The 12618-nt window shown below is 62.2% G+C and overlaps 1 protein-coding gene across 4 annotated transcripts in view; it reads left to right on the forward strand.

The window, feature by feature from the left end:
- PIEZO1 (piezo type mechanosensitive ion channel component 1) overlaps positions 1-12618 on the forward strand; it is a 56164-nt gene that overhangs the window by 39972 nt on the left and 3574 nt on the right. Inside the window, exons 17-44 of one of the 4 annotated variants that reach the window (XM_025427093.3) lie at positions 180-271; positions 377-531; positions 649-825; positions 1141-1266; positions 1341-1541; positions 2025-2229; positions 5235-5339; positions 5847-6000; positions 6218-6461; positions 6543-6639; positions 6737-6908; positions 7302-7391; positions 7476-7570; positions 7875-7946; positions 8451-8551; positions 9073-9169; positions 9254-9310; positions 9402-9574; positions 9661-9767; positions 9907-10101; positions 10232-10490; positions 10560-10748; positions 10923-11223; positions 11495-11591; positions 11681-11828; positions 11902-12116; positions 12212-12370; positions 12451-12598. In XM_025427093.3, coding sequence (XP_025282878.3) covers positions 180-271; positions 377-531; positions 649-825; positions 1141-1266; positions 1341-1541; positions 2025-2229; positions 5235-5339; positions 5847-6000; positions 6218-6461; positions 6543-6639; positions 6737-6908; positions 7302-7391; positions 7476-7570; positions 7875-7946; positions 8451-8551; positions 9073-9169; positions 9254-9310; positions 9402-9574; positions 9661-9767; positions 9907-10101; positions 10232-10490; positions 10560-10748; positions 10923-11223; positions 11495-11591; positions 11681-11828; positions 11902-12116; positions 12212-12370; positions 12451-12598 — 4231 coding nt within the window. The remainder of the gene's footprint in view (positions 1-179; positions 272-376; positions 532-648; positions 826-1140; positions 1267-1340; positions 1542-2024; positions 2230-5234; positions 5340-5846; positions 6001-6217; positions 6462-6542; positions 6640-6736; positions 6909-7301; positions 7392-7475; positions 7571-7874; positions 7947-8450; positions 8552-9072; positions 9170-9253; positions 9311-9401; positions 9575-9660; positions 9768-9906; positions 10102-10231; positions 10491-10559; positions 10749-10922; positions 11224-11494; positions 11592-11680; positions 11829-11901; positions 12117-12211; positions 12371-12450; positions 12599-12618) is intronic. The other 3 variants (XM_035716131.2, XM_035716133.2, XM_035716132.2) reach the window with 3 other exon arrangements.

Below are 12618 nucleotides of genomic sequence, written 5' to 3' on the forward strand. Positions count from 1 at the left end.
CCAGGGCAGAGCAGAGGCCTCAGCTGCCCCCGTTAGACACCATGGGCTCAGCCTCCTGGGGTTTGGGGACAGAGCGGCAGCTGGGCTACACCCGACCTGGAGTTGGCTGGAATGGGAGGGGGCCATGGAGCCCACCCCAGGAGATGGGGTAGAAAGTGATGCCTTGGGGCCCACCGTAGGCAGGATGTGGTCAGTGGGACCCCGCTGCTGCAGGAGGAGGAGGACGGGCTGAGCACCGCCTGCCCCCACCAGGCCATGCAGGTCACAGAAGGTGAGTCAGATGGGCAGGTGTGGGGTCCCTCTGCCCTGACCTCTGTGAACCCCAGGCCCTGGGAGTCCTGGTCTCCTTTTCCTCACAAACCCCCCTTGGCCACAGCCAACAAGTGGGGCCTGGTGGCGGAACGGCTGCTGGACCTGGCTTCCGGCTTCTCGGACGTCCTCACCCGTGTGCAGGTGCTGCTGCGGCGCCTTCTAGAGTTGCACATCCTCAAGCTGGTGGCCCTGTACACTGTGTGGGTGGCCCTGAAGGAGGTGAGGACAGGATAGACCTCCCTCGTGTGCTGCAGGGCTGCTCGGAGGCGGGTACTGGGGCGGCGGGGTCCCTGGGAGGTGCTATTGCGCCTGCCCCAGCCTGCCCACCACCCCCAGGTGTCCGTGATGAACCTGCTGCTGGTCGTGCTGTGGGCCTTCGCGCTGCCCTACCCCCGCTTCCGGCCCATGGCCTCCTGCCTGTCCACTGTGTGGACCTGCATCATCATCGTGTGCAAGATGCTGTACCAGCTCAAGGTCGTAAGCCCGCACGAGTACTCCAGCAACTGCACCGAGGTACGGCCATGTGGGGCCCTCGCCCTGCCTGCCACACCTTGGGTCCATGGTGATGGCTCTGGGGACAGACGCAGGGAGACCCCCCTGTCTTCACCCCCCAAGTCCCTGCCTGTGGCCACCTCGTCCCCTCCCCATTAAGGTTGGGTCCAAGGCTGATGGCCACATGTGTCCCTGGTGGGGGGTGGGCAGTCCCTCAGGTTGGTGTCCGGCCCCCTGGTCCCTGGGGTCAATGTCTAGCTCCCCGGTTCCCCGGATTGGTGCCTGCCCCCCTCGCCCTGCCCTGTGGGAACAGGTGCTGACTCTCCCCTTCCCCAGCCCCTCCCCAACAGCACCAACCTGCAGAAGATGGAGATCAAGCAGTCCTTGCTATACCGTGGGCCCGTTGACCCTGCCAACTGGTTTGGGGTGCGGAAGGGCTTCCCAAACCTAGGCTACATCCAGGTGAGTGAGGGCCATGGGGTTGCGGGGCCAGGGCAGGTGAGGCTGGCAGAGCATGACAGTGCCTGCCCCCTCAGAACCACCTGCAGGTCCTGTTGCTGCTGGTGTTCGAGGCCATCGTCTACCGGCGTCAGGAGCACCACCGTCGGCAGCACCAGCTGGCCCCACTGCCCGCCCAGGCCGTCTGTGCCGACGGCACCCGCCAGCGGCTGGACCAGGACCTGCTCAGCTGCCTCAAGTACTTTGTCAACTTCTTTTTCTACAAATTTGGGCTAGAGGTGAGGCTCTGCATCAGCCGTCGCCCCTTCCCTGGGCAGGACTGGGGGGTCCGTGTCACCTTCTGCGGGGCCTTGGCTGCACATCCACAATGTGCAGCAAAGGCCCTGCACTAGGGCACTAGGGCACTAGGGCAAGGGGGCACCAGGGCAGTGGGGGAACACTAGGCACCTCCTGGGCTTAGTTGGCAGGCCCTGGGAGAGACAGGAATGGGGGCGGCTGGGATCCTGGCTAGAGACGGGGTTGGAGTCTCCCCTGCACTGGGACTCCTCTGAGCTATGGCTCTCCTATGTGGTGAACCCCCATCCCGCCTGTCTGTGCCTCTGAGAGGACAGTGAGGGCTGGGGTGAGCCTGGGCTGCTGCCCCCACTCTGCTCTGAACCTGCCCGCATGCTCGTGGCTTTCTGAGCCAGCTTGCCCAGAAGCAGGGCCCAGAGGTCCATGCCAGCAGCTCACTGTGCTTCCCCGTCCTCTGCTGCCTCCAGATATGCTTCCTGATGGCCGTGAACGTGATTGGGCAGCGCATGAACTTCATGGTCATCCTGCACGGCTGCTGGCTGGTGGCCATCCTCACACGGCGGCGCCGTGCAGCCATCGCCCGCCTCTGGCCCAACTACTGTCTCTTCCTGTCCCTGTTCTTGCTGTACCAGTACCTGCTGTGCCTGGGCATCCCCCCGGCCCTGTGCATCGGTGAGCGGCGGCAGGCACCGACGGAGCGGGGCGTGCCGGGCTGTGGCCGTGGGCAAGCACATGAGGATTCTGTAGCCCCAGCCCGACCCGAGTGTGTCCTGGGCTCCTCTCCATAGGCCCTGCAGCTGCAGCATCCCTGGCCGGTGGGAGGGGGATCGGTGCTGGCTCCCCTCTTATTCCTTTGCATTCGTTCATTTTTGTAGAAGATACTCTATTTCGAAAATCTTAATCAGAAAAGTTGAGGTAGAGTGCCAGGAACAGCCATGCCCTTGTCAGGGGCCATGTGAGAGGCTCCAAGGCCAGCACCCCCGAGGGTGGGTGCCTAGGGCTGGGGCCACATGCCACAGTCCATCCTGCACGGTTCTGAGACCTGGCCTTGTCCTCTGGGGGTGCCCCCGGGGGCTCTCTGCCCCTGGCTGTGCTCTGCTCTTGTCCCCTCTGGCTTGGGCTTGTGGGTTTGTAGAAAGCCCTGGATGTGGGTCTGCCAAGGCTATTGCTACTTCAGCAGGTGCAGCACATGGCTGTACAGTATACTTGGCGTGGCCCACAACTGGGGAGTGCAGGGGTGCGCCTGGCCCTACGGTGTCCCCAGCCGTTCCCCCATAGAGGAGCTGTGCTCAGCGTGCCATCCGTGTGTGTGGTGTCTGCCTCCACTGACTCCTGAGTGGGCCTCTGGCAGGACTCCTCAGACAGATGGACGTTCTGTGTCGGTGGTGAACTTAGTTGGCGGGTCTGTTGTCAGATGGGTGGGCCCCTCCCCCTCGGCGTGTTCCACCGCCGCGGTGTTGTTCCATCCACATGTCTGAGAGTCTGGCCCACCGAGGCTTCACCTGTGAGGCCGTGGGTGAGTCAGAGGGGAGTGTTCGCACCCCAGATCTGATCCCTGCCCTACATAGCAACTGCCGATAGGACCATTTCTGGCTCTGCCTTTTCCTGAATGTTGAGCCCAGATCTTGAGCCAGACACGTTCGAGACTCTGTCCTTGCGTCCATCCTTCACGCCTGCGTGGTTTGCTCGTTTTTAACTTTTCATGTAGACTCACAGAATTGCAAAAGTAGAATCTTCCCAGATGCCCTCTGCCCAGCTCCCCTGATGTTGGCCTGTGATGCGGCCTCTTGCCGGGGCCTCGCTGCCGGCTTGCTCCTCCGCATTGGGTCAGCTCCCTGTGGGCCTTTTATTTTTTTTTTATTTTTTATTTTTATTTATTTATTTATTTATTTTTAATTTTTATTTATTTATGATAGTCACAGAGAGAGAGAGAGAGAGGCAGAGACACAGGCAGAGGGAGAAGCAGGCTCCATGCACCGGGAGCCCGATGTGGGATTCGATCCCGGGTCTCCAGGATCGCGCCCTGGGCCAAAGGCAGGCGCTAAACCGCTGCGCCACTCAGGGATCCCCCTGTGGGCCTTTTAGAACCTTGCAACTTTTGAGGAGCCATGCGCTGTGACCTCGAGGAGTGCAGTCTGGTGTTAGACCAGGGGATGACACTCTTCAGGCGAGAAGGCCGCAGGCATGAAGTGTCCGGTTCTGCCTACGCAGGGCTGATCTCTGTCACTGGGTACAGGGATAGCTGAGGGGTCTCCCTGAGGCTCTGCTGTTCCTCCTGGACCCCTCAGGCTGATTCCAACCTCCGGAGGGTCCTGTGTGTGGGGATCATTCCCTTGGTTTCCTGCTGGTGGTTTCTGGGTTCTCTTAGGTGTCCTGGTGGGCACCATCTGACCGGAAGCACTGCCCTTTGTCCCGCTGATGTGTCCACATGCTTATTTGTATCTGTGTGGACTCTGGGTGCTTCTGCTTCAGGTTCCACTCCAGGCCCGCTGCTGTCTGGGCACACGCTCCCTGCCCCTGAGCACACCCTCACTACAGCCTCCCCCTTTGCGCTGCCTGGGCGTCCTCCCTTTCCCTGCAGGCTACAGGGTAGAAGCAATATCTGGGCCTGGGTTGCTTGCTGCCCTGGGTGCCTATCTTCAGGCAGAACCATTTTTCGAGGTTGCTTGGGTTGTCTCTGCCCCTCCCCGCAGTGAGAAAGTCTGTCACATGCGGGCCGTCCAAGTCAACCTGCAGTCTGGGCCCATCCTGGGTCCCCAGTGTCCAGGACACATTCATTCTCCAGGTTCTGATGAGCGTGTGGAGCTTCCCAGCTTGGTGTTGTGCAGGCCCTTTGGAGCCTGCAGCCCCCTTGGCCCGGGCAGCCACAGTCGTCTGTCCCTGACGTCACGGAACTACAGTTGTCCCCAGGGTGCCCAGGGGCTGCCATGTCCCTTGGCACTTGGTGCTCTTTCCCTGTTGACGAGTGTCCTCTCTGGGCCCTGGGAGGTGTGGGGGCTTTCTGGAGGGACATTGTTGGGAGCGTCCGGGAATGGGGTTGTGTGTGGCTGTAGTTCTCACTTTTTTTTTTAAATTATTTTTTAATTATTTTTATTCATTTATGATAGTCACAGAGAGAGAGAGAGAGAGGCAGAGACATAGGCAGAGGGAGAAGCAGGCTCCATGCACCGGGAGCCCGACACGGGACTCCATCCCGGGTCTCCAGGATCGCGCCCTGGGCCAAAGGCAGGCGCTAAACCGTTGCGCCACCCAGGGATCCCTAGTTCTCACTTTTTTGAGGATTCACGCGCATGGTCCCATTTTACATTCCTACTGGCGATGGATGTGGGACCTGATTTTTCTGCGTTCTCACCACTGCCTTGTCTTTCTCTGTATCTTGTCTTGGCTGTTTTGGTAGGCACGTAATGGAGCCTCATTTGGGGCCCTCTGTGCTGTGTCCACCCCCGGCAGGCCTGCCCATCCATTCCTACCCTGGGGCCTGGGCCCGTTGATACCTGAGGAAGGTGCTAGAATCTCAGCCCTGAGTGCTCCCAAGAGTCCAAGCAAGAGATGCGGTGTTTCAGAGGCCCTGTGAACGCTCACGTTCATGCAAGAATGAGGCGTATAGACCTGGAGACTGCAGGCCTGCAGGTGGGGACAGCACAGCTGCAGTCCTAATGCATACTCTGCACCCACAGACTACCCGTGGCGCTGGAGCCAGGCCATCCCCATGAACTCAGCACTCATCAAGTGGCTGTACCTGCCCGACTTCTTCAGAACCCCCAATTCCACCAACCTCATCAGTGAGTGTCTGTGGCTGGGCGCCCCATGCACCCCCTTCCAACCTCACCAGAGGGCATGGAGGGTTCGCACGGGGAGGGGCACATTGTCTAGGCCTCGCTGGCTAGCACACCCTGTAGTTCCCCAGAGAGGCTTTGTCCCATGATGGTGTCCAGTCCTCCAGGGGCCTCCCCTGAGACAGCCATACAGACCTGCCTCTGCCCGCTAGTGTGTGCACAGGGGTGGACACCTGTAGGAACCCTTGCATGGACACAGGTGTGTATGCAGGGGTGCGGTGGGGTGGGTGCAGGTATGCCTAGTGATGTGTACATGGTGTGGTGAGACATGTACACACAGATGTCCATGTAAAACATCCCCAAAGACAGGCATGTCCCCCAGTGTCTGCTCACGTGTAGACCTCACATAACTCATATGGCTAGCCCCCACAGACACACAGTAGTGCTTCTCTCCCACCTTGCCCTGCTGTGCGTTGTGCCCCGTGTGGCCAGTGGTCTCCTCTGTGTCTGCAGGCGACTTCCTGCTCCTGCTCTGCGCCTCCCAGCAGTGGCAGGTGTTCTCGGCTGAGCGCACGGAGGAATGGCAGCACATGGCCGGCGTCAACACTGACTGCCTGGAGCTGCCATTGGGTGAGCCCAACGCCGTGCCCAACTTCATCTACTGCAGGTGGGTCCAGGCGTGGCCGGCCTGCAGAGCGTGCTCAGGGCTGGGGCTCACCAGGGCTGCATCAGCGGCTCCTCTGTGTGCCAGACAGGCAAGCCGGGGACAGGCCGGTGGCCAGGACAAGGGCCGGACGCTGCCCTGGCAGCAGGGGCTCGATCCATGGGTGCCACCCGGAGGGAGTGGGGTGGCCCGGCCCTTGCAGTAATGCCCCGTCTGGCAGGTCCTACCTCGACATGCTGAAGGTGGCTGTCTTCCGCTACCTCTTCTGGCTGGTGCTGGTAGTGGTATTTGTCACGGGAGCCACCCGCGTCAGCGTCTTCGGGCTGGGCTACCTGTTGGCCTGTTTCTATCTGCTGCTCTTCGGCACCAGCCTATTACAGAAGCACACACGCACCCGCCTCGTGCTGTGGGACTGCCTCATTCTCTACAACGTCACTGTCATCATCTCTAAGAACATGCTCTCGGTGAGCCCGGCACCCCCGCCTCACCCCCTGCCCCCCACTGCCCACCCCACTGGGCCCAGGCTGATCTTCTTCCTGCCCTAGCTCCTGTCCTGCGTTTTTGTGGAGCAAATGCAGAGCAACTTCTGCTGGGTTATCCAGCTTTTCAGCCTCGTGTGCACCGTCAAAGGCTACTATGATCGTGAGTGGGCCGGGGGTGCGCTATGGGCTGGGCTCGGGGACACTGCTTCTGGGGCCCTGTCCCCTGAGCCTGACCTGTGCCGGCATCCATCCTGCAGCCAAGGAGATGCTGAGCAGGGACCGGGATTGCCTGCTGCCCGTGGAAGAGGCCGGTGTGCTCTGGGACAGCATCTGCTTCCTGTTCCTTCTGCTGCAGCGGCGCGTCTTCCTCAGCCGCTACTTCCTGCATGTCAGCGCCGAGCTCCAGGCCACCGCCTTGCAGGCCTCCAGGTCAGCCCTGGGCCTCACACCCCCTGGGTCACGTGTCACTGTTCCATCACCGCATGTCACTCAGGGTACCTCCTCGGGCCCTGAAGCTCTGCCACTGGCTGGCAGTTCAGCTCACTTTTGCCCTGACTCCGGCCTGTGGGTGCGTGGCCGCTGGACGGCCTCCCTCTCTCGCCCTCCTTGGGCTCCTATTCCCTGGGGACTGGCTGCCAACTGTGGACACCCCTGTATTTGCATGGTTTCACCCTCCATGAGACCAGAGGTGGCAGGAGGAGTCTTCTCCTCCTGAGCCCAGCACATGGCAAGGGCGGGTATTGATTTGAGGCTGAGCCCAGAGGTGTGGGGAGCCATGGAGCTGGAGCTAAGTGTCCCCAGGGTGACACTGCCTCCCTACAGGGGCTTCGCGCTGTACAATGCTGCCAACTTCAAAAGCATCGATCTCCACCGTAAGGCCGAGGAGAAGTCCCTGGCCCAGCTGAAAAGACAGTAGGTGCCATCTGGGGCGGGGGGCACCCCGAGCTCTCCTGATTACTCGGTGCTCAGAGCCACCCCCTCATCCCCACCCCCCAGGATGGAGCGCATCCGTGCCAAGCAAGAGAAGCACAGGCAGAGCCGAGCGGGCCGCAGCCGACCCCAGGACACCCCAGACCCCACCCAGGAGCCAGGTGAGCAGGCGGGGCTGGAAGGGCTCTGGTGACCTGGTGTGTCCGTGCCCGCTGGACTCTGCTCCTGTCCGTGCCACGTGCTGTTCCACAGGCCTTCCACCTACCTGTCCTGTGCCTTGTGGTCACTGTGTCCCTGCAGGCCATGTGGCCAGCCTGCCACTGTCTGTCTGCACTTGTGGCCTGTCCTCTCCTCCCCACAGCACCAGGAGGTCCCTCCATCAGCACACAGGTGGTCCCCATCGGGGGCTGCCCTCGCCCTCTCCATACCTCTCTGCTGGCTCATGTCCGCCCTGCCCCTCCACAGGGCCTGGCAGTCCAGGGGGCTCCTCCCTGCCACGGAGACAGTGGTGGCGGCCCTGGCTGGACCACGCCACAGGTACCACCCCAGCCTGGCCTGCTATGACCACCCTCTTGGGGCTGCTGTGCCCAGGCCTCTCCTTTCTTGGCTTCTGTCTGCCTTCTGAGCAAGGGATCCCGCCATGTGTCCACCTCTGGCTGTGCTCTCTGGCCTTTCCCCATCTCTGGCTGTGCTCCCTGCTTGATGGGCTCTCACCCCAGCCCTGCAGTAATAAGGGGCTGAGCCTCAACTTAACCAGGTCCCCACAGCAGGCTCTGTGCTCTCCTCCCGTTTGGACTCTCAGAAGTCTGTCTAGCGCTGATCCCCAGCCTGGCCCTTGTGTGCCTCTTGTCCTGCCTGGTCCTGCCTGGTCTCATGTCTCTGCTCTGGCCTCTCCTGCCAGCTGACCCCAGCCTGCACAGGCTGCTCTCTGCCTCCAGCCCCTGTGGCTATCCCTAGGGGGGAGGGGGGCACGTGGGCCTCTGCCTCTGGGTTGTGGGGGCCCCTGGGGGAGGATGGCCCTCAGCCCCACCCTGCCTGCAGTCATCCACTCTGGGGACTACTTCCTATTTGAGTCGGATAGTGAGGAGGAGGAGGAGGCCCTGCCCGAGGACCCCAGGCCGTCAGCACAGAGTGCCTTTCAGGTGAGGTGGGAGGGTCCCTTGCCTGCCTTCCACTGTCCATGGGCACCTGAGCCTACACAACCAACTGTGGGGAGGAGAGATCCTCTGGCCAGCCCGTCCAGGTCCATTCAAACCCGCAGAGTCTCCAGTCAGATGGGCTGTAGGAGGTACAGGTCATGGGCAGCTACATGCCCCTCTGTCCAGTCCCTCCCAAGGTCAACATGCTGACCATCCAGGTCTGAGTGGCTGCCAGCAGCCTGGCCTAGCGGAAGGGTCATGCATGTTTGCTGCAAAAAGGGGCCGGGAGCCTCCTGGCTGTCTCTGGGTCCTCAGTTCTCAGTGACAACCGTGCGCAGGCTGGCTCTGTGTCCTGCCTTCCCGCCATGGTCCCATAGGACCTGTTTCCTGCTCTGGAGCAGGGAGCCAGCAGAAGGTCCCCAGTGGTGGCCTGATCCCAGGCACCTCCTTGGAGCTCACAGGTGGGCTGAATAGGAACTGCTGTCCAGGGAGGCAGGGCATTAATCCAAGGACCTGGTCCACAGATGGCGTACCAGGCATGGGTGACCAATGCGCAGACAGTGCTGAGGCAGCAGCGGGAGGAGCAGGCGAGGCAGGACCAGACAGGGCAGTTGCCCACGGGTGAGTCTGGCTGCATGTGGGGTGGGGGCAGGGTGGGGCACGCGGGGTGCAGGGCGCAGGGCTGACCAGCACTCCTGTGCCCAGGAGGCGGCCCGGGACAGGAGGCAGAGCCAGCGGATGGCCCAGACGAGGTGGTGGCTGGTGCGTGTGCCCCAGAGCCTGGAGGTTAGGGGCGTGGGGGGGCCTCCCACTGGCAGCCTCTACAGCATCCCACCTCCTGCCTGCCCTGCAGGCCGCAGCCACGTGATGCAGCGAGTGCTGAGCACTGTGCAGTTTCTGTGGGTGCTGGGCCAAGCGCTGGTAGATGGGCTGACAGACTGGCTGCACACCTTCACACGGCACCACCGCGCCATGAGTGACGTGCTGCGCGCCGAGCGCTACCTGTACACACAGGCGCTGGTTGAGGTGAGTGTGCAACCCACCCCCCGTGTCCCCAGGGACCCCCCCCCAATTGGGAACCTGCTGCCCTGAGCCCCCTTGGTGCCCTTCAGGGCAGAGAGGTGCACCGGAGCTTGCTGGACCAGCTCTACACTGGTGAAGCCGAGGCGGCCCCCGCAGTCCCCTTGGGGGTCCGAGATGCACCAAGTACAGCATCAAGGTAGGTGTGAGCTGGCAGGGCTCAGGAGGCAGCCGGGAGGTACATGGCCTGCTCCGCCAGGTATCTTGACGCCCCTCCAGCCCAAGAGCCTGGAGAGCAGAGCACAGGCTGCTTCTGTGACCAGCCTTGCCTCCCCTAGTGGGCTGGGGGCTGAGGAGCCGCTGAGCACTGCGACAGAGGACACTGGCAGCCCCCTGAGCACCGGCTACCACACCCGCAGCAGCAGCAGCGAGGAGGTGGCCACTGAGCCTGGGGCTTCCCTACACGGCTCTCGGGAGCTTCCTGCTGGCACTCCTACCCGGATGCGCACAGCCAGTGAGCTGCTCCTCAGCAGGTCAGGGGTGAGGGCCAGGTGGTGGGTGGGCCACAGGCACCAGCCTCAGGGCCACCCCCAGCAGGAAGGGGTGGCACCACCTTGGAGTCAGGCCTGGTGGTGAAAGGGGCCTGGCCATGGCTCCCTGCAGGCACCTCCGCATCCAGGAGCTGGAGGAGGCCGAGCTGTTTGAAGCAGGGCAGGGCCGGGCACTGAGGCTGCTGCAGGCCGCATACCAGTGTGTGGCTGCCCACTCAGAACTGCTCTGCTACTTCATCATCATCCTCAACCACATGGTCACTGCCTCAGCCACATCCCTGGTGCTGCCTGTGCTCGTCTTCCTGTGGGCCATGCTGTCCATCCCCAGGCCCAGCAAGCGCTTCTGGATGACGGCCATCATCTTCACCGAGGTAGGCCACGGCTGGAGCGGGAGGGATCGGGGCCTGGCCCCCCCCTATGCTGAGTTTCTTCCCCCACAGGTGTCTGTGGTCACCAAGTACCTGTTCCAGTTTGGCTTCTTCCCCTGGAACACACACACAGTGCTCCGGCGCTACGAGAACAAGCCGTACTTCCCACCGCGCATCCTGGGTGTGGAGAAGACAGACAGCTACATAAAGTATGACCTGGTGCAGCTCATGGCCCTCTTCTTCCACCGCTCCCAGCTGCTGGTGAGTCCCCTGGGCCGGCAGCCAGCGGGCAGGAAACTCCCAGTTCACACCTCACCCACTGGCTGCCTGGCTCCAAGAGGCAAGGCTGGAGGTCGTGGGTTCCAGGGTGAGCCTGGCCTGAGCACTGCCCGGTGTACCATGCCAGCCTCTTCAGCTCCCTCCCTCCTTCTGCAGTGCTATGGTCTCTGGGATCATGAGGAGGACCCGCTGTCCAAGGAGCATGACCGTGGAAGTGAGAAGAAAGGGACCGAGGAGGAACAGGCACCACTGGAACCCCAGACTGAGGAAGGCACAGGGCCCCAGGGCGAGCCAGTGGTGGCCGGGGCCCTCACCCAGGACCACATCCAGGCAGAAGCAGGGGATGGGCCCCCAGAGCCTCCTGTGGAGCTCAAGCCCCGAGACATAAAGCGTATCAGCCTGCGTTTCAGGAAGAGGCGGAGGGAGACCACAGAGCCTGTACAACCCACAGCCACTGGTATGACAGCCCTGTCCATCCATAGCCACCTCTTGCCCCCCTGGGTCCCCTGCAGAGCCGATGCCCCCAGCTGTGTTCCCAGGCATACCCTGTGTGTCCAGGTGACATGGCCCCAGCTGGCCCACTGCCAGTGACCCAGGGAGGTCGCCGTGCTCAGCCTGCTGGTCTGAAATGGGGCGATGCCAGCCCTTGGGGGTGTCTTGGGGTAATCAGGAGTCTGAACTGGCCCAGCACCCCCTGGGCTCTGGTCAGCAGCAGCTAATCCCTGCAGAAGGTGTGGTGGTGGCCTCCCGCAGAGAGAAGTGGAGTCGCCCCCGGGAAAGAATGACAGCCATGGGGCTCCGACTGCAGACCTTCTGCCTGGCCGTGTGAGTGACTGGCAGCTGCTCCTGGGCGAGGGCGAGTGGGAGGAGCTGTGGCAGGCCCTGAGCCCCCTGCACCCTGCCCTCACCCACAGGGCCCAGAGCATGTACCGGCCCCTGCGGCGCTTCTTCGATGACATCTTGCACACCAAGTACCGTGCAGCCACCGATGTCTACGCGCTCATGTTTCTGGCTGATGTGGTCGACTTCATCATCATCATCTTCGGCTTCTGGGCCTTTGGGGTGAGCACAGAGCCTGGTGGCCACCCCGCTGCCTATCTCCTACTGCCCCCTGACCCCTGCTCTCCCGGCACAGAAACACTCGGCAGCCACAGACATCACATCCTCGCTGTCGGACGACCAGGTGCCGGAGGCCTTCCTGGTCATGCTGCTCATCCAGTTCAGCACCATGGTCATTGACCGTGCCCTCTACCTCCGCAAGACCGTGCTGGGCAAGCTGGCCTTCCAGGTTGTCCTGGTGCTGGCCATCCACCTCTGGATGTTCTTTATTCTGCCCGCTGTCACCGAGAGGTGGGTTTCTGGCCACGCTGGGGCTGGGTCCCCAGGGACCTTGGGGTTCCAGCCTTGGGCAGGGTGCCCTGACCCGACCTTCCTGTCCCCTACAGGATGTTCAACCAGAACGCGGTGGCTCAGCTGTGGTACTTCGTGAAGTGCATCTACTTCTCCCTGTCTGCCTACCAGATCCGCTGTGGCTATCCGACCCGTATCCTTGGCAACTTCCTCACCAAGAAGTACAATCACCTGAACCTCTTCCTCTTCCAGGGGTGAGTGTGGGCTCACATGGGGCTCAAGGAGCCAAGCTGCCTCTACCAGGCCCTCCTGACGGGTGCTCCACCTCGGGCAGGTTCCGGCTTGTGCCATTCCTGGTGGAGCTGCGGGCCGTGATGGACTGGGTATGGACAGACACCACGCTGTCCCTGTCCAGCTGGATGTGTGTGGAGGACATCTACGCCAACATCTTCATCATCAAGTGCAGCCGTGAGACTGAGAAGGTGCCTGGGCTCAGGGAGTG

Source organism: Canis lupus, chromosome 5, assembly GCF_003254725.2.
Source record: "Canis lupus dingo isolate Sandy chromosome 5, ASM325472v2, whole genome shotgun sequence".
NCBI classification, from domain to species: Eukaryota; Metazoa; Chordata; class Mammalia; order Carnivora; family Canidae; genus Canis; species Canis lupus.